This window comes from Lytechinus variegatus, chromosome 16 (genome assembly GCF_018143015.1).
Source record: "Lytechinus variegatus isolate NC3 chromosome 16, Lvar_3.0, whole genome shotgun sequence".
NCBI lineage: Eukaryota > Metazoa > Echinodermata > Echinoidea > Temnopleuroida > Toxopneustidae > Lytechinus > Lytechinus variegatus.
In genome coordinates this window covers 1755212-1777562 of record NC_054755.1, presented here as the reverse complement: position 1 = coordinate 1777562, position 22351 = coordinate 1755212, and the positions used below count along the sequence as shown (strand labels likewise).

The 22351-nt window shown below is 37.9% G+C and overlaps 1 protein-coding gene across 3 annotated transcripts in view; it reads right to left on the bottom strand.

Annotated features, from left to right (window-relative positions):
- The window catches only part of LOC121429837 (FERM, ARHGEF and pleckstrin domain-containing protein 1-like), a 96777-nt gene that overhangs the window by 63092 nt on the left and 11334 nt on the right, over positions 1–22351 (bottom strand). For all 3 annotated transcript variants that reach the window (XM_041627080.1, XM_041627082.1, XM_041627081.1), the window contains exon 2: positions 12908–13371. In XM_041627080.1, the coding sequence (XP_041483014.1) occupies positions 12908–13237 (330 nt within the window). In that variant the 5' untranslated portion in view covers positions 13238–13371. The remainder of the gene's footprint in view (positions 1–12907; positions 13372–22351) is intronic.

Below are 22351 nucleotides of genomic sequence, written 5' to 3'. Positions count from 1 at the left end.
ATTCACACTTGACATATCCTTGAGTCATCGGAATCCATCAAGATGTAATCATGGACCTAGTAGGTCCATGATGGAATAGATGTTGTGTATCAAACATGAAAGACATAATCAGGCCCTTTTCACACCAACACTCAAAACATGAAAGACATCATTTGGCCTCATTCATATTGGCAATCCTTGAGTTCTAGAAATCTATCTGTGTTGAACAATTAAAAAGGTGGAAGTCATCATGAGGCCCCATTCACACTGATACATCTTTTGAAATTAATGTACATGTGGACTCAGTTCAAACTGCATTGATTGAACCCACATTTACCACCTCAGATGTGGTAGATGAAGAACTTTGGTTAAATAATATACCATACAAAGTTTTTACTATGCCCTATTCATATTGAAACTTCCTTCAAGATACTATAGACATGTGTATCAAGCAGCACTGAATCATGGGGCCCAATTCACACTGAAATATCAAAATTTTGCAAAATTACAGAAACAATCTGGATGAACCTACAGTGTACATGTAAACTTGGAAGCCATCACAAGGCTTCATTCACAATGAAATATTAAACTGGAAAATGTAGTAATACACTTTATAGGAAGTACTTCAAGCTGTAATTACATGAACAGTGTATGAGAACACTGTCTAATGGCACTATTCACACCAAAAAACATCCTTGGAAATGGTATCAGAATTGCATCTAGCTGTGTTGAATCTGAGGTTATACATGTACCTGATAGCTTTAAAATAACTAGTTAGCTACATGTAGTGCAAAGCCCTATTCATACTGATATATAGTGTGCCAGAACAAAGTGTCTGTTAATATTAAATATGAGCTAATTAACATCCTTGGAAATGAACAATATCATTGGAAACACCAGACACTGTGTTTGAAAGTGTGTCTTGAAAGACTATTAAAAGCCAAAGTAAAGATTTTTTTAAAACACCCCAGTCCGCCATAGAAATCAATAAAGTTTTCATGCACCAGTAGGTCCAAGAAAGAGAAAGTATATTTTATTTTTGAAAAACACTACATAAAAGGACCAATCATGTCACAAGGGAATGAAGAATGTATAGCAAAGGTTTTCCCTTACAATTAGTTGTCAAATGAAATGGTTTTTTAATATTAATGATCATTACAAAGTCTTCTTCAGATATTAAGAATTTGAAACATAAAAGTTCCTATAGGCCTAAATGGTTACTTTTTCATCCAATGGAAGAATCTGTGAAATCCTAGATACTGATAGGCTGTTCAGCATTGTTACCAGGGTAATACCATTCCATTAAAAAGTTACCATGACATCAACTTTAATGCAACAAGGCCATGAAATATTGAAAATACACGAAAAGGTGCCGTTATCGACTCGTGAGACATTATGCAGGAAATTTAAACAAAAATATTGAACATTTCCATTGAGTCAGTTGTGAGTCTCCAGCAGCAAGGTGTATGCTCAAATATTACAGGTTTCAATGTCACAGCCACACTCAGAAAAACAACTTTGGTACATGCTGACTGAAAATAATCAATAAATGAGAAAAGCTATGCGAGGACGGAAAGGCTGCATGGCAAACTAGTCAAATATGAGAGGTATTTCAATTATTCCAGCTGTCGTTTCAGTTGATAGCAATGGTATTTGCATTTCTTGAAATGTATATTCATACAGTTTGTATACGTATGTATCAAGGCCAGCACTATTAAAAATTGAAATCTACTTGTGCTGCAAAGTACTACAAACTCAAATAATTGGACAGATAAGGTATCATTTTTTATTGTAAAGATTATAAGCTCAATTGCACATAACGAAAATGTGAAACCATCAGCATCACATTCACAATGAGAGCCATTAGTGACATCCGCTTTGACCAAAGTTCATATGGTGTTCAGATCAAATTTGCAGTTTTTAATCCAACCTTATTTACCATGATTTAAATTAAGCATGAACTATAATTCATGATTACATTCAATGTCAAGATTTTCATTACAACCATACCTATTCATCCATCACAATTTCTTACGGATAGTCTGAACAAACATTTTTTGTGAATAAAGTTTACTCAAACCCAGCAGGGATTCTCTCGTCCAAATATCAGTCATTCTGCTAGAAATAATAACCATTTCCGACTTTACTATTCAAAATGCACAACACTTCACGAATTCAAATTTGCAAGGGACTAGGAAGACGAGTACAATACAGTGTTAGTCAAGAATTTTGCGGTCTGTGATAATAAAAATTGAAAAGTTTTTTTTTTCTCTCTCTCTTTCATTTCCTTTCTTCAAAGGCATTTTCAGATGCCATTGTTGAAAGAGCAAACAGTAATTTACTGAAGTGCATAAATATATGTAATACTTAGAATTTTGTAGAAGAGTGCAGAGCTTTTGTAATGATATGCTACATGTACACTGTATGTACTTCCAAAAGCTTGGACCAGTTATGTTTGTGTTGTATCTACATGTACATGTAGTATACTGGTAGGGAAGGACAAGACTTCTAACAATCAAAGTATTTCATGTACTATTCAAAAATTTGTTTGAATTTTGGAATTATATTTGGGTACTCAGTCTTCATAATAAGGCTGGCTATCTTCAGCCCACTTTAACAAACTTTTCATTCTTCATTACATGTATGCAGATACTGAACATTCACTTTGATCGGGCACCCAAAAATATTTACTAAAAAATGCGCATTTTTTCAATCGATCAATCAATTGGATATTTTTTTCTTTTTAAATCCACTCATCTTTGGAAGAGGCTGAAAATGTCAGGAGATGTTTGTATGTTAACCTATATCTAATAAATATAGGCCTACATGCTAAAAATGCAATGCCAATACTAGATAGTAGATACCCACAAAAAGTTATATTCGTATCAAATTTGAATTTAAAAGTTAAAGAAGCAAGGATATGAACAACATACAGTAGAGTGAATAGTTTTTTTTCACCTGCTCTATAAAGCCATGCTATTAATTTTCATAAAAAATTATGGTCCACTGACATTGATTGCGAATAAACACCTACTTGGTGGGGCCATTAGAAACAGCTTGCCTGACCTAGCGGATGCTTGCATCCGACTTCAGGATTCATGGAGAGTGAGAGGTCAATGCTACAGACGGTCACTCATAAAGATAATTGGAGGATGAAGAGGTTCTGTAAGATGATACAGCCTTAAAACAGGTCATTACAAAAAGTAGAGGATGTTGCTGAAGAATGGAAAAGAAAAGATACATGTACATGTACTTGGGAATGATAAAGCAGGAGAATAGAGTTCAAGAATAGCATCAGAAGTGAAAGAAGATGATAGGCACAAGCCAATCAAGCCAATCAACCAACCTATCAATTTTTTTGAAATTTAAATTTGACCACCCTCCCCCAATCAAAAAAAAATGTGAGGAAGTGCGGACCAACCCTAAGTTTTATATTTTCTTCTACATTTCAGTATTTCTTTTTAGAAATCAACAAAAACTGGGGAATGGCACCGCTGATCAATTGTAACCTTTCCTCTGTGATACAGCAATCAACTTTTTTTGGGGGTTAACAATGAAAAGGAGACAGATGAATAGAAAAAGAGGATATTAGGAAGGTTGGAGAGGGGATGCTCCTTGAGCACTCTACATTCATTCTGCATAAAGGTACATGTAGATGTATTAACATCAAATTATTATTTCTTTCAGTCATAAAAAAGCATTAAATTCCAATCTTTTTTAACCAAATAAAAAAAAATCATTTTGAAATGAACCTAGAAAATGATCTGAAAATAATTAACTAATTTGAAGTTATACATGTTGAAAAAAATTATAGTCTAGTATAAAATTTAGAAAATCCACAACAAATTAAACAGATAGAGAAACATTCTAAATGCAGGGATATAATACATGTCACTTTCAACATGTATCAAACTGATCATATAAAATGCCTTGACCAACCAGTAGGTCTTTACATGCTTGCAAGCCATCCTCATCAAATTGACAGTCTTCTAAAAATAATACATGACCTTCAACTCAAAACTATGCACATGTAAAGTCCAATATATTTACGTTCAGTCCCTTTAATAAGTATCATTCGGACCATGCCCGTGGCTGGTGCATGAAAGTTGGCCGACAACAGCTGTGTCATGGTAGCGGCCGGTCGAGTACTGCAGACAAGTGTTTCGCTATTTGCCAGCTCTACTCGCATTACTCTTCATATCAACATCTCATGTTTTCTGCGATGAAAAGTTCGGCATCATCCCAAAAGCAAAATTAATGCAATGTTGACCAAAAAAAAAATCATGTTTCATACCTTTGCAGTTTTACACCTACAGTATGTGCTAAAATTTAGCTTCTGCATTGTGTGCAGACCAGTGAAGATAAACCACGGGTTGACCAGGCAAATTGGACCTTTATCCTTTCTTGATTTTAAGTTGCATGGAGTACTACATGTACATGTATACTATTGTAGTGTCCCATATAAGAGTTTGAATTAATCTATCAACCTCAACTACAAAATCCATCCACATCATGATTATCCTTTACACATGAAATTTAATTGTCCCTTTGGAAGCAAAGAAAAGCACACTGGATTGTCAAGACACATATACCCTTTTTACACAGGATTTTCTTAACCCCGGACTATCGCTAACCCCGTACTATTTTTTTTTTTCCTTTTCACACATGCCAAATTGTTATTGCTAACCCCGGATAAGGAATGCTTGCTTTTTACACACGAAACTCGCTAACCCCGGACTAGTGGTTTTTGTCAATCATTCGTAGTACAAGTACTTCACTCGTACACTTTTTACACACGCTAAAATTTCCTTTACCCCGTACTATAGGTGGGGCTAAATTGCTATTTAGCCCCACCTATAGTACGGGGTTAAGCTTAGCCCACTTTCGTTTTACACTAGATATCTTAACCCCGTACTATCGCTCTTAGCACCGCGATTGTTGGGATAACCCTGCTTTTTTGCAGGGCCAAATAATCCCGTACTATAGGTGGGGTTAGCCCACTTTGCAAAAATGCTGTGTAAAAAGAAAGTGGGCTAGGCTTAACCCCGTACTATAGGTGGGGCTAAATGGCAATTTAGCCCCACCTACATGTACATGTATAGTACGGGGTTAAGGAAATTTTAGCGTGTGTAAAAAGGGTATCAATGTGTCTTGCATACAGAGCACTTCTACAATCATAGAAAACTCTTTGGAACTGACATCCATTCTACAATGTAGTTGCAAGTGATTGGATCGATCACAATTGAACTGGCCCTGTGCAACAGAATGGTGGACTTTCAATGAGATTGATTTTACTTGTCTAATGCATTCATAAAATCACTGATATTTTATTGATAATAAATGCTTTTCTGGTTATCAAACATTTTATCAACAAAACGGCCTACCATCAACAATGATAACAGAAAAATAACTGCAAGCGCAATTTGGAATGTTCAGTGATACAGTGAACATTGAAAGCAAATACCAATCTTTTGAACCTTTTGACTACTGCATATTTAGATGATGAAAAAGTGAACAATAAACTTGATTCATATATTGTGAGTCATGAATCCCAATATTGTTGGATTGTTAGCACAGACAGATAAATGTGTTTGAACGTTCTTCCGTAAACATTACAGTTATTTGTAGTTATTTTCTATTTACTTCATTTTTAAAGGAATCTTTCAATACAAGAATGAATAATTACATATTTAAGTATTTGAAGAAAAAAAAGAGAAATACAAATTTTACTATACAAGGAGGCCATCCCTACATGTATCTATCTAATGCAAGTATTGATCCAAGTACCATATTTTGTGACTCATTATTTATCATGATAAAATAACTGCACAAAGCAAAAAAGAATGGTCATGTTTAAGTACATCACTGGGTAAACGTTTTGGTGACACATCAATTTTTATTTGATTAATTTCCAAGACTGAGTGAGTCTCAACTACACAAGAAGACCTTTATATTGAAATGCAGAGGAAGATAATCAATATTCTAAATGCACTGTGTCCATTACTGCTTGCCCTATTTCAACTGGTCCAATAATAAACACATAGCTAGGTTCACACATTGTCTGTAATCTCCCAACCTTCGCAAGTCTTGCAGATCTACATGCATTTGTGTTCTGTACAAAATAAGATTTATCAGTGCTAAATACAATATAAATTTGTTGTTGATAACTTGATACCATGGACTATATGTTGATACAGACCATTAGCTCCATGATGAATGAATGAGCAAAATTTGTGCTATATGGACATTCTTGAATAAATACAGCAATGAGCCTACATGAAACAGAAACAAAATCTAAGGAAACAAAGGGCAACTTCCCAGTTGAAATGAAAGAAACAGTTTAAGACTCTAAAAATACCACTCTTTAGAAATGATGTTTATTTTTATCATTAAGATACAGGAGATGGATGAAAATAATGGACATAAATGAAATATGAAGTGAACAAAGGTTAAAAGCAGAACAAATTTGTCTAAAGTGCATATTCAGCAAGTATCAATAATTTCAGTTCACATTGAAATTGTTTGAATTCAAAGCTTACTGCTTGTCCAGTATCATACACATGGTAAAAAAAAATCCTGAAACTTTATGCTGAGAATTGTTCTCCTTGAAAAAAAAAATATTATTTTCACCACCACCATCATCATCATCATCATCATCATCAAATCATCATCACCATCATCAGCGTCATCATCATCATCATCATACCAACATCATCATGATCACCATCATCATAAGCGTCGTTGTCATCATCATCATTACCATAATCATCACCATCATCATTACCATCAGCATTATCATCACCATCACCATCTTCATCATCATCATCACCACCATCATCATCATCATCACCAATATCATCATCATCATCAATTTATCATCATCACCATCATCATCATCATCATGATCATTATCGTGTGCATTGTATGTCCTTGATATCTTCTGAAGTCAAGCAGATTGTCCAGAATACCTTGCCATTCCAAAGCACACAGTTAACTCCCTCACAGCTCAATGCCGGTTCTGTCATTTTATCACGGTCCTCATTATGGGTAGCGTTTCATTTGCTATTGAAACACAATCTTTATAAAGATATCCAATACTACTTAACCTATATAATGAATGAGGTCCTACTCCTATTGAAGCTTGAGTGTACATGTTCAGGTGTACATGTGCTATAAACACAGCTCAGCTGCAATTGGTTAAAACATCAACTGAAATTTCCAGAAATCAATCTTTTCAGAGCCAAGAAAGAAGGGAATATTCTTCATTTTCTTGGTTTTTTTAACAAATAAAAATGATTTTAACAAGAAAAAGGCAACTAGATATTTCATAGATGTAAATTTTAAGCAGGTTTTCATTTCATTTTCTCCTTTCTCTATACGGTCGAATGGTCAACAAAATCCCATGACAATAATGAACAACACTAGCGTAAATTGAAGGGGGAATGATCTATTGTTTCAATCCCCCTCCCTCCATTTCAATAGCGACGTCATAGATCTAAACCAATGACAATAATACAAACCGCATTTTAATTCTTCCACTCTGCCCTAGGCATGGATATGATGAATTAAGCACAGGAAAATATAATTTAAAATAAATTTCAAAGCAAAAGGTAAGCGTGTTCATTTATTTTCTTGAATCTACATGTAGTATTAATGCACGTACATGTAACTTTAAAATTATTTAATTAATTATTTGAAATTCACTACAGTTGAAGCATAATACTTCACTTTGATTCCAAATAATGGGATACGTAATGAAAGTGTGTCAACTCAGATGGAAGGCGATGGAAGATGGCTTTAATGCCATTTTCCAACAGGGAATCTATCAATGACTGTATATACATGTACATGTAGGCCTGACTGTACAGTGTACATGTACATGTATGAATCAAAACTATGTACAGTCCGACCTCTCTTATCCGGCCTCCCCTTATCCGGATCTCTCTATTATCCGGACGCACACTTGCCGATATTTTTTTTTTTTAATCTAGTACAGGTACGTGAGGAAATGAGATTTCAATTTAAACTCAATCCTATACATAAACTCACTCTGATTACATTATTTCCCAACATAGTCACCCTACACCAAACATATTTTTCATGAAAATATCTCACCCAAATCACCAAAAGAACTTTAGGAATAATAATTTCCAGTAAATCAGGGTGCAGCGCAAACATTTCATCACGTTTCTCTACTTTTGCTTCGCGGGAAAAACAACATGTCTTGCTTGCTAACTTTAGGCCTCAATACGGACAGCGCCATCTATCATGTTTGAGCCTACAGTCAGTGGAACAATGGCTGACATTGCGAAGCTGCGATACCCGCCGATGATCTAATTCTAAAACTTGGTTTCATCGAGTCATTCACTTTCTTTCAAAGTATGCTCGATGTATACCTCAGTCATTTTAGCAGGTAAATTATCCAAGAGTTTTGGCCATCGATCGATTTCATTTCAATAAAAAACACTGCCTATAATTTGCACTGACTCTGCAGTGAATATTGTCTTTACCGTACGCCCAGAACAATAGTGTAGTGTAGCTACCGCCGGTGAAATGGGGAGGCAGCCGGCAGCGCAGCTGCGTGTATTTAATATTGGGTCTCCCAGATCCGGATAAATCCCGTATCCGGATCGGTGCTGGTCCCAACGTGTCCGGATAAGAGAGGTCGGACTGTATTGGATTTGATCCTGGTATAAATCGGGTGATAGGCTGCCTAATGTAGGATGAAGTTTGGAATGGAGGGAGCGCAGCACAATGGGAGAGGAAATTTGAATTAGTGTGCAGTAGATGACTCTCCTCTGCCATGGGCACCTCTTTTCTCATCCTCTTTTGCTCCATCACCCAAGGGTGACTGAAGAGAAATTCATATGCTTCTTTCCTTCCAATCCATCTCAACCATTTTCTGCATTTCCTCCTATTCCAATACTGCAAAGATCCACTACATTTCTTTCATCTCTCTCTCCCTCTTTCTTTATCATTTTCCTCCATTATTATTGTCACCATGATTCCTTTTCTCTCTCTTTCCCCACCTCTCCTTCTCTACTTGTATCTTTCTTCTGCATCTTCATAATTATCTTTCGGTCCCCCTGTCCATTATCGATACCCCTGTTTATCTCTCCCTCACCTCCCTACACCCCCTTCTCTCTGAAGCGCTCTCTCTCACCCTTCATCAGATTTTTAGTCAGTTTAAAAGTACATAATGAAGGCCCTACCATAAATTTGTATTCATAATATATATTCATTTTGTACAGTTGCCACATCCCCTTCTCTTTATGAGCCCCCTCCACCTCGCTCTCTCTCTCTCTGCATTCCACATCATAGTGTACACCTCAGTGCTCTCTCATCTCTGCTGCACCCCCCCCCCACTCCATCCCTCTCTCGCTCAATATCTCACCATTGCCCTCCCTTTACCTATCTATCTCAGGCCTGCTCATGCCTCTCAAACTACTCCCATTCTGTGGACAAATCCAATTAGGCAGCCCACAACAGATCTCGGCTACCTGCTTGCCGCAGGATTCTCAAACGCTGGTCGGGCGCTTCATGTTGCTGAGTTGTTGGGTATCCTGTTAGCACTAATGATATCAAAGCATAGCCCCCAATTGCTGTTGTAAATCATACGGGATACAATTGAGGGCATTAGGGGAGGCTGGTGGAAAGACGTTATCAAGGTAATAGGTTGATAGCATTTGGATGTATGAAGAGATTTTTTCTTAAGGTACATGTAAACACTTGCACTTTACAATATGAAAATAATATTTGGGGGGCATCGCTATACTACTGTACATGTATGCTTGTGCAGGTAAAATTTTCTGTTTATAAGTAATCTACTATAAAGGAAATGCCTTCTGTAATCTGTGATAACTAGAGATGCTCGGCGGGTCGCGCAGCTGAGCACATGTATCCCCCGAACCCACCGCATCATCCATCATTGCGATATATAGAGCTCACACAGAAATTTGACCAAAAAAATACAATTATCATGGCGAAAATGACCCTAGCATGCAGGTCCCCCAAGTCCATCTATGTACCATCCAAGTGTGGTTGAAAAGCGACTTGTGGTTGCCGAGAAAGAGTCTTGCATGTTAACTTCAACATTGACCTGAAAATGACCTTTGACCTTACCATGTGGCCTCTGACAGCAGCATAACATGCAGGTCCCCCAAGTCCATCTACCATTCAAGTTTGGTTGAAAAGTGACTTACGGTTGCAGAGTTAGGTGTCATATGAGAGTCTTGCATGTAAACATTAACGTTGACCAGAAAATGACAGGTCTTTGACCATACCAGGTTACCTGCGACTGCAGCATAACATGCAGGCACCCCAAATCCATGTACCATCCAAGTTTGGTTGAAAAGTGACTTACAGTTGCAGAGTTAGGTGTCATCACTTGGAGAGTCTTGCATGTAAACTTTGAGCTGAAAATGACCTTTGACCTTACCATGTGATCTCTGACTGCAGCATAACATGCAGGTCCCCTATTAAAGTCCATCTATCATCCAAGTTTGGTTGAAAAGTGACTTACGGTTACGGAGTTAGGTGTCATAAGAGAGTTTTGTACTTTAATGTTGACCTGAAAATGACCTTTGACCTTACCATGTGACCTCCGCCCACACCAAAATCAATAGGCTTCTTTGCTATACCATACTCAACCTTCATGCCAAATTTGAAGACGATCGGAGAAGAAATGCAGCTGATAGAGCGCTCACAAGGGTGGACGCGGCGGACACGGCGGCGGCGCGACGAGGCTAAAACCATTGTATCCTCTGAACTCTGTTCGGGGGATACAATTATACCACATAATCTAAAACTTTGTTTTCTTTTTACACATTTTATAAAACAAATCAATCAATTGCTGCAATTATACATGTACATTAGGCTTACATGCAGGTCTAAGTTTGGAAGCCGTTATTTACAAATCTACCAAGATGGGTGGTTTGAGGCAAAATAATGCAGCTCAATTGCTCAAGCAGTAGTCTGTTTCTTATACTTTGATTACAACCACCGGTTTATATATATTAAATGTGGGTAGCAGAAAGCCAATTTTCACACTAAATTTGGCCCAGAAGCATCCATTACATTGGTAAGCCGCATGCTATAGCCTAACCATGAGAATCTCCACGAATACAGTGGTCTATTAAAATTAAATGTCAAAGGGAAGAAGTCTGAGATAAATACGATCTACAGGGAAGGAAGTTATCTCTTCCCACATGCAGCTCGATTCCGGCAGGAGGATCAAAGAAGAAATCCTTCATTTTGAAACAGAATGTTGGAGGCATCTTCAACGTGGTAATCCACTAGAAATCAATATCGACAGCAGAGAGTGAACAAGAGGGGTAATAGTACCGATCTCCATGATTTGTGGAGCGTTGTGGCCCAGTGGATTAGTCTCTGGACTTTGATACAGAGAGTCGTTCATAGGTTTGAATCCCAACCATGGTGCAATTTCCTTCAGCAAGAAATTGATCCGCAGTGTGCTGCACTCAACCCAGGTGAGGTAAAATGGTACCTGACAGGCATTTATTCTTTATAACGCTTGAGCACGAACATGTAAAGTAGCTCGGCTATAAAAGCAAGGGAGATTGTGCTGCATTATTGCAGAGTGCTTAGAGCCTTCTGATAAAGAGTATTTGGTGCCAAAAAGTACAAAATAGGCAAGTATAATTATTATAATTTGCATATTATCAAATTCATGCATTACTATTAGAAGCAGCAAGAACTATACATAAACAGACCTATTAGTGGTGCTTAGTGGGAAAAGAGCTCACAATCCTTGATTAGTTCTGTGTAATTTCTATTTTTTATGAGCATTTTTCTCCCTGATCCAGGCCTTAAATTTACATCTATCTAGGTTGAGGCAAAATCTTTGTTACAAGAAGAGATATTACCATGACATTAAAGTCAATTGGAAAACGATGAATAAGATTAAGAGAAATATCCCCATAAGATTTGAAATTCCGGAAGAAACACAAAACCACACAATTAAAGAACTTCAGGAAGGATATAACCAATCAAACTTCCTTCCTTTCTTTTTGTCAAGAGATTAAAATGTGCTTTGATTATTATGACAATAATGTTTGGTTCTTGATGTACCAGTTAACATCTCTAGGCGCTTTCAAAGGACATGGACATTATCATCCTAGCTTTCATCTGGCAAGCCTTTTACCAGTTCACAAGCAATTTAAGGAATAAATAGCTGATGTACCAATTTACCTCACCTGGGTTGAGTGGATCACAATCTGGTTCAATTTCTTGTTGAAAGAAACTGCACCATGGCTTGAATTCAAACCCACGACTCTTTGTATCAAAGTCCAGAGACTAGTCCACTGAGCCACAATGTTCCACGTCTTGGAAACATGTCCTTGGGGCCTATATAACATACAGCTTTTACAATTGCTCATTGAGCTGATTTCTACAAATTATTGCATAATTGTTTTGTATCACCAATCGTAAATCAGCCCCATGATTGATTGCTAAGCTTGATGTTACAGGGCCCAAAATAGCATGTTATGAACACACCCATAGCTTCCTTCTTTCATTATCATGGGTATGGAACAATACTAACAGGAGATTCATCTATGACATATTTTGCCAGTGTTTTCACGGACAAATATGCTCTGACCCAATCAAAGAAAGTAGCCATAGAGACAGGTGACCCTTTTAGTCAGGTTCTATCAGAAATATTCCTTTCAAATGGGACACAAGTTTGCTGGCCCCTACAGACAGGTTTCCACTACATTTAATAGTCAGGTGGCCACCTATATAAGCTCATTACAACATTATCTGTTATGCACCATCAAATTGGATAGTGGGAATGCAACGTCAGGGTGCATGATGACCCCTGGATTGCTTCCTGGAACCAGGTTGTCCAAGTACAAAATATATGGGAATAACCCCCCCCCAAAAAAAAGAAGTCTCAGGGTTAACTTACCACAACATCAACAGTAAGTACAGAATCATCCAGCATCTGAACCTTGAGTGACATTGTCTTCCCCTTCTTCCTAGGGGTGGTGCCATCCCGACCCAAAGACATCCCGTCTGATCTCGCAGTGCTGTACGAATGGGTAGGTGTGGCAGCGGGACTGTACCCGCCGTAGGAGTACGAGGTCTCTCGATCGCTGAGACCCTCGCGGCTGAGGGTGGTGTCGTTGTAACGACCGTGGTTTTCAGAGAGCTGCGAAAGGGCCATGGAGTCCTCCCGCTTCATGGGCGACACAGGGACTGGTTCTCCGCGAGATCCAGCAGCCTCATAGTCGCTCATCGTATGCACCAGTCCGGGGGTGAGTGTGAAATGTGTATGTTCTCAAGGCACCGGTGTTCTCCTGCAGCACTTCTGTCTGTTTAGAGTGGTTATTAATCCAGAGACATCCTAAGAATGGCCAATGAAGAGGAAATCTGTGTGAAATGAAAACAGATAGTCAATCTATAGGAAAACATTTTAATTTGTAAAACTTTAAAACTTCCCCATATGTGATAATGTAGCCCTACCAGTGTATGGAAATGTTCCTAAATGTGCAAAGATTATTCATAGATTCAATACCAAACAAGATTACATGAATCACATTAAACAATTTTTTTTTGAAATCTACATCACATATTGATGACAATACGAAAGAAATCCAATAATTAAACAGATTCATAAGGGGGAATTCATAATAAACGATAGCTTTATATTTTTTATCAAAAAGCATACATTAAGACGTAGCATAATGATTTTGCAACAATTTGATAAAATGAACTTTTACATTAAAAAGAAGACAGTATTACAGGTTTTACATGTACATGTATGCAGAAACTGTATTCCTTACAAAACAACCATGAATACATTAATATGGCCTACATGTATTGTCATAAATCATACACTGCACTCAACACACATGTAGGCCTACATGTACTTCACACATCACGCACACATTACACTGGTCATCATGGCCATGGTCTTATCCTCTGATAATCCCCATTAATCCCCTTAATCCCTATTACCATGCCCACTCCTTCTTAAGGCGGTTTCAAACCGCCTCGATCACAAGAATTCCCGTTAAATTACGAGAACTTTTTAAGGCTAAAAAATACCCGTTAATTATTCCTGCATTCACACCGCCCCGAAACACATCCTTCGGGATAAGTTCCCGAAGTTACGAGCATGCGCATTGTGGTCTGATAAGCAGGCAAGGCGGGAGATTCAAAATCTCTAGCCCAGCAGCCACCCACGCCGCCGCGCCCAACGACACGCTGGGATAAAAGTTCCCGTAATTTGCTTTCACATCGCCAAAATACCTGCGACCTTGGAAAAATCCCCACGAAAGTTCTCGTAATTTCGCCAAGTACCTACTATTTAGCGGGTATTTTCTTTCGGGGAGATTACGCGTAGTTTGCTTTCACATTACCAAAATACCTGGTATTTTCTGATCGGGGTAAATTTCCCGATCAGAGAATACCTGGAACTGGCGAACTTCGAGGCGGTCTGAAACCACCTTTAGAATAGAGAGGGATGAAATCTACTCAGCCCACACAGTGCTTTATAGGACAATAACCTATCTGTATGCATTAAAACAATAACTGTGTACAGTTTGTTGACCTTTTCCTGGAGTACTCCTTACTCTGGCTGCAGTGTACTTTGTTTTCCCTTCTATTGTTCATCGAAGGAGACAATGTATAAACCACATCTACAATGTACATGTGTAAATGATCTCTCTCTAAAACAATGATACAACCCATTTGAGAGCTGACCAGTAATATACCAGTAGGCATAATGACATACTAGGTGGTTTCAGACCGCCTCCAAGTTCGTCAGTTCCAGGTATTCTCTGATCGGGAAATTTACCCAGATCAAAAAATACCAGGTATTTTGGTAATGTGAAAGCAAACTACGCGTAATTTCCCAGAAAGAAAATACCCGCTAAATAGTAGGTACATGTTCTTGGCGAAATTACGAGAACTTTCGCCAGGATTGTGGCAATGTGAAAGCAATTTACGGGAACTTTTAGCCCAGCGTGTCAATGGGCCGTGGGTGGCTGCTGGGCTAGTGATTTTGAATCTCGCACCTTGCCTGCTAATCAGACCATATACTGCGCATGCTCATAACTTCAGAAACTTATCCCGAAGGTTATGTGTCGGGGCGGTGTGAATGCAGGAATAATTAATGGTATTTTTTAGCCTAAGAAAGTTCTCGTAATTTAGCGGGGATTCTTGTGATCGAGGCGGTTTGAAACCATCTACTGTATGCATTCATGCAGGCTCTACATGTAGGCACTCCATATACATGCAGCGGGGGGGGGGGGGGGGGGCACTTCCATTGACAAGTGGATACCATGCGTGACCCCCAAAACATGTAAGATAGGGCATGTTACTGTATACACATAACATAATAAGGGTGTCAAAACGCTATTATGAAATAAGGGTGGGCTCATATATTTCTCTAGGAAAACTACATGTAGGCCTACATGTTAACGGTCCAAATTGCAAAGGTATAAAAAGACTTAAAACATCTTTTTGCCTCATCACTACGTGTTTAGGGTCTGATTTGGGTTAAAAGGGAGGCTCACAATCCCTGCAGGATGACAGGTAGGCTAAGGCAAGAAATATGACTTTGATTTGCTCCTGCTGTGCACCCTTATAACAGGTGTACCCATATAAAAACTAAAAATAAATATTACCTCAGAACCAGGCACAGATTTCCATGTAGGGTGAGCAAAAGAGCCACACACCCCACCCCATCCATTTGTAGCTTGCTAGTCAGAATTCTTTTTAATTATTAAAGGTAAAATGTTTCCAAAATTGATAATGACCTTTGACATCTCCCTTTTTACCTGTTCTTTGGAAAATGTTCCCCCCCCCCCACCCTGTTAATGCTGGATCTGCTCTTGCTTACAACACATGCTTACAAAAAGGCACTACACATTATATAAACTTACATGTACATGCTAATAACACATCATGTGCGCTTTGTGATCATCCATATTGAAGTTGAGTTTGTCCCTGATATTCCCACCTGAGCCTATGTTTTGATGCTTCAGGCGTTTTTGTAAATTTGTGGTTTATTCATTAGTCATGGATTTTTACCAGAATCCCTTTCATATTTTTTTTTTCAATTCCAGGATCAAAGCAAAATGAAAAAAAAATCAAACATTAATGTGTAACTCACGACATCTCTAGAAACTACATTTTGACACTGTATAATTGTTGCACATCTCCTATTTAAATAAAGTCATTCATGTTCATACACAAAGGTGTCATAAGATACACTCATAAAACAATGAGTTTGTAATCGATGAGTTTTCTATTTACACAGTGTATTTTTTCTTTTCAAAATCCCTTCTTTTTTTACTCATGGACAGTGAAGATGCAATACACAAGATAAAATCTATTCTTTAAATTCTAATATGAGATCAATATTTTATATATATATATATATGTAATTCTATCACTAAAATTAAATTGATTTTACTTGTACAAGTACATGTACTTGTGCTTTAATAGCTGTGGAGACAAGTATAAAATGAGATGTAATTGGGGAGTGTTTTATGTGAAAGCATCTTGTTTTATAGTGATTTTCATATTAAAAAGCAAACTTGTTCTGAGCCAATCAGATGCAAGGATTTCAGTAGCTTATAACAATTGTGTGAATGAAAATCATCACTAGGCCTACATGTTATATAAAATGCTCCCCTGTATAAGTACATGTATATCACTGTGCATAATAGCATGCTGATGTGGTTTTTATGAAGACTTAAAATATTTATCTCGACTCCATACTAGCTACTCCCTCGCACATTGATTATGAATGCGCAACCTGGGGACCCTGGAAGCCCTCGCTTGTTATTCCGCTGCCAGGGAAGCTGTATTAATTACAGTCAATGCCCTACATGTACATCTTACGCTGTAAACTAGTCACATGACCATTCAACATCAGTATGGACCAGTCTGTATTTTTCTGCTCCATGAATTCTCTATCTTTGACATTCATTCAATGAATGAATGCAATGGAATTTATATTCTAAAGATGATTTGAAAACAGGATTCTAAATTGTCTTCCCTGAATACATGTGTCCTCTAACGTTACAATACACATGTGGGGGGATATTAATAATGTGATAGAAGACAATCACATGCAAAGTATATCATGTATGAAACAAACCTATTTCTTTTGAAGGACATGTACAGTTAACCTCCAATGGGATTGAATCAAAACATTGCATGCTGCTAAATACACAAACCTAATCTCATTCATCAAAATGCATTCAGACTACTTAAAGAGAAATGCCAGTAGTTGCAGTTAACACTGATTTCATGAGAAAGTCTGTAAAACAAGGCTTAATTGTCCGTATATCATCGAGGATCTAGATCTAGATCTTTGTGAAATCTTGAAATCTACGCTGAAAAATGTTCACACCAAAGATCCCCAACACAGATAAGCGCACATGGGACAATGTATAATTATTGCTTAGGGCGTCGGGCCCGACGCTCTACCGGAATCCCGTGCTTATTTGCTGATTTCTCAGCAATTACACAATTTCTTCCAGATTCCTTTGGCACATATTTTTTATTCATACAAACAGACACTTGGGTGGTCATTATATTATATTCTGTAAAAAGTCATTTTGAGATCGTTACCAATACTGGAATTTATCTTTAATGAACAACACCAGTTTTATTGTGGCATCAGATGCAGGTTGAAGAATCTCCTCATTAGGCCTATACATACATGTACAAGTACTTGCAAACTACTTCTCAACTACCGGGACACATCTGGAGAATCTTAAGAGGGCCATTATCGTACAAGTTGTAACATCTCAGAAACAAGGCCAATTAAAACCAGTGATTAGAGTCACAAAAACTAATTACTGACCAATCAGCAACATCTAGAGGCTACTGCTCTGCGAATAGAAACGAAAATGACCAGACGCAAGATACATGCATGGAAGCCATTTTTCTGGTTAGAAATTTACTGATTTACCTCAACCTACAGATAAATGCTTGATCTATGTGTTGTGTGGTTCTTTGATGCCAGATTTCCAGAAAACAAAGCATGTCAATTTTTCGAAGGACGGATTCAATCCTAGTATTTTGAATTACTAAACCTAGAAAAATAAGGATTATATTGGCAGTAAAAAGGAAAAGTACAGTGTTTCATGTAGGAGGAATATGTAAATGTACATGTAGGTCTTATAGTAAATTACCAAGAAATGTTTTATTTTGAATGAAGTTCTCTTCTCTTTAATATTTAAAGGTCAAAACACCTGAAAGGGCTGTAGCCAGGAGGGAAAAAAATCTTTCTTTTTCAGCCCCCCTCCCTTTAAAGCACTCCAATACCCTTTTTACACAGGCTAAAATTTCCTTAACCCCGTACTATACGTGGGCTAAATTGCCATTTAGCCCCTTCCTATAGTACGGGGTTAAGCTTAGCCCACTTTCTTTTTACACATCATTTTTGCAAAGTGGGCTAACCCCACCTTTAGTACGGGATTATTTGGCCCTGCAAAAAAGCAGGGTTATCCCAGCAATTGCGGTGCTAAGAGCGATAGTACGGGGTAAAGATCGCTAGTGTAAAACGAAAGTGGGCTAAGCTTAACCCCGTACTATAGGTGGGGCTAAATGGCAATTTAGCCCCACCTATAGTACGGGGTTAAGGAAATTTTAGCGTGTGTAAAAAGTGTACGAGTGAAGTACTTGTACTACGTGTGTGAAAAGCAAGCATTCTTTATCCGGGGTTAGCAATAACAATTTGGCATACATGTGTGAAAAGGAAAAAAATAGTACGGGGTTAAGGATAGTACGGGGTTAGCGACAGTCCGGGCTAAGAAAATCCTGTGTAAAAAAGGGTACAAGTTTGTTAATGCACTAAACAAAAACTATCATGATTTTTTTATAGTACTAGCTGTAGGATGTATAATTTTCCATCATTTCTTATAACTATTTAATGTGGGGGAAATAACTGTATACGTGTCTTGAGCAGCCACACATTCGAAAAAGAGATGGATTGAGCAGAGAGATTGTACAAAGTACAGTACATATATGGATGAAAAATGGCAAACAGACCCTGGTGCCTGGGTACAAAATGGATATGGGCTAATGAATAGAGAAGTGATTGTTCAATCCAAATACTGTAGTTTGCAGTGCACGGTCCATGCACATACATTGCTACAGGCTGTATCATTGTAATAGTCTTGCTCCCATCCACAGCTGTAAATTCTTGACCGTACCTTTCAAAAGTAAATATCATGGGATTTGGGGGAATATAATATATTGGCATTCCCTGGCTGGAGCTGTGCATTGAACTTGACTGCTTGCTCGTCCCCGGACACCCTCCTGTCTTTAGTTCTTTTGTTACTTGCTTAAATATATGTTTTTATTGTTTAAATTTGAGTGGCGATGTTTGTCAATGGGCATTCTTCCACCACCACCACCTTTCAGTCTTCTAGTTGTTCTTTTGTTAAGTTGCATTATATTCTCTTAATCATGTCAAGTTTTGATGTTTTTAAATCACCTATTTATAAATGTATATACCTGTAAATTGTACACAATTCAGCCTTTTGGCTGCAATGTGCAATGATTTTGAATAAAACCTTTTCAATTCAATTCAATTCAATACTGTATATTCGGTTATTAGGAAATACAGAGTAGATATCTAGGTGGTCCATGCTGAAACAAGACAAGAATAATTTTGTGATAAATTTCAGTTCTGGGCCCTTTTCAAGCTAAAGGTGATTGACAGTACAGTTGAATTTATGCTTTAACATAAATTTGGGACAGTGATTTTACGTTATTTAAAAAAAAACCTTTCTGCTACCCAAAATCTTGTTCAAACTTTGTAAAAGCAAATGTAATCTTGTAATATTTGTAAAAGCAAATGTAAAGAGGAAAAACATGAATGCTGTAAACCTGTAGAGCCTAATTGAAATGAACAACAACAAAATGATGAAAGAGTCAAAATAAAGCCAATTTCTCAGAAAAGAAAAAAAAAACAAATCATTACAATTTGTTTTCCTCTGGCACTTTGAAGGAGAATTGTGGCAGCCCATGCCCAGTCGTGGGGGAAGCCGATAATAAGCCTTCTTTCACTGGCTCACACAAACAAGGGTTAAGCGCAGGATATCGGGTTCGTTAGCACGGAAACCAACTCGCTAGCAGATCTATACTAGCACAAGTCTGCTGATGAATGGCTTGCTAATATAGAGCTCTGTGAGATTTGTCATCAGCAACTTAAGTTAAGCAGTACAAACAACACCCTTGTTGGACTGCTGGACTAAAGATAAAATGTTTACTAAGGTCAGAAGGGACGTTTTGAAACACTTTTAATTCAAAACAAAGTTGAGCCCTACAATTCCATACAAAATTGATCAAGAAAATATAAAAGAATATTTTGGCCGTTTAACTTCTTATACCGAGCTTTTACTTTCATGTACAGTATATAAATGTAGGTCTACATGTACATGTATATGTACTGAGACATTGAAGTACATGTAAACACATTTAATCCTTGGTATTTACTATCACCAACAATTACACTGCAATCATTCCAACAAGAATAAAAGGTTTATCCAAAACAAACTCATTTCTGTTGAAACAAGAAACAAATCTGAAATCTATTCTGAATAAATTTGACCATACGTACCATGAGTTTACACCTGACACTCAAAAGAAATTTGCTTGTACGCATCCATGTACACTTCCCAATCTTACATATGTAGAAGTTGTGCAGCAATACATCAGTCTCTGATTACCGTTACCCTGGCTTCTTTGTTTCATAAATGTCTCCTTTTTTGTTCACTTATGACAATCCCACAAAATAAAATAAACCAAATAAATCTTGCATTACATCCAACTGCGAAGGCATTTGCGAAGGCATTTGCCAATTCCTTTTAAAACTTGATATTTATGTGAACCCATGTTCAGTGTGTACAATAAAACATATGAGAGTAATAAAACAGACATGTTTATGACAGACCCAGACATACATGGGGTAAGGAACAGTATATCACTGTTAAACCATACCATAAAGGCCAGAAGATGAGCTATATGGACAATGATAAATCAACCAGTTAAATATCAGTTTAGCCGAGGTATCTTCTTCTTTTTTAAAAATATTACCAATATATTGGGCCTTGATGTACATGTACCATGACAGCTGTGGGTCTACTTGCTTTCCTACAAATAATTCAATAAATGTTCGCATCTAAACCACAGTTCTGGATAATATTTTTTCTACTTTTTTTTACTGTTACATGTATACCAAGGAATAACCCACCCTCTGAAAACTTTTAATACATTGGGGGAGGAAAATTCTCCACTGCCCCCCCCCCCCCGGCCCACCCATGACAAGAAATCTTTAAACACAGCAACTGATGGACGAGGATCCCCCCACAAGAAATCTTTTCACACATTACAATGGTCTGAGAGGGTTGCCTCACCCCCCCCCCCATTTTCTGCATACAGCAACTGATGTTGTACCCACCCTCACCTACATGTACATGTACCCCCCCAAAAAAAAAATGCAAACGAATGCAAGTACCAACATTAGGCGGTGCTGCACCATCCCGAGTTTGCTCAATCTCGAGATTTTAGCCCGATCGGCCCTCTTCGCGATTAATCTCGAGATTCAAGAAACCCCGTCTCCACCATCGCAAGAAGAGCGATTTCTGCTCGAGCGAGGCATCGATGCATTAAGGTCTGACGCCGTGAATAAATAATCCTGAGTGCATCTGCACCTACGAATTAGCGAGATAATTCATAAAATAGCGCGCTATTTTGCAAACAATCCCAAGTTGACTTGGGATTGCAATCTCGAGATTAATCCTAAGAACTAGCGTGATAATTGCGTCTCCATTGCAAATAATCTTGAGATTGTTCAGATCGGGATAATTTGCCGGATCAGAAATAGCGCGCTAATTTGAAAACTCAGGATGGTGCAGACGGCCCTAATGTAGGCCTATCCAGAGAATAGATTTCATTTATTCCACTGATAATGAAAATTTTGAGCTGGCAAAGTGTGTACAAGGAGGGGCTGAAAGCTACATTCAATACAGTATATTAGATCCCAACAATACAGCCTTCCATCAATCTAAACTCTTCCAGTGTAGAGCATAATGGGGTAGTCAATTACTTATCACGCAACATTATCCTCGAAACCCCTTCAGCTGGAGAATAACCTGGTTTGGAATGGTTCTTGGGGAAGCCGAGGTTCAAAGGGCAAGAGCAACCAAGCATTCCTCTAGGCCTATCAACATTTTGGCATGCCTGCAGCAAAATGGGAGCTCAAGCCAATTTGTAGTGGATCATATCCCTCCCACTTTCATCTCCAGTCTGTCAAGTTTAGTAAAAAAAAAAATACAGGCTGTCATTGCGTTGCCATGGCAATGATACCTCATGCCTGATG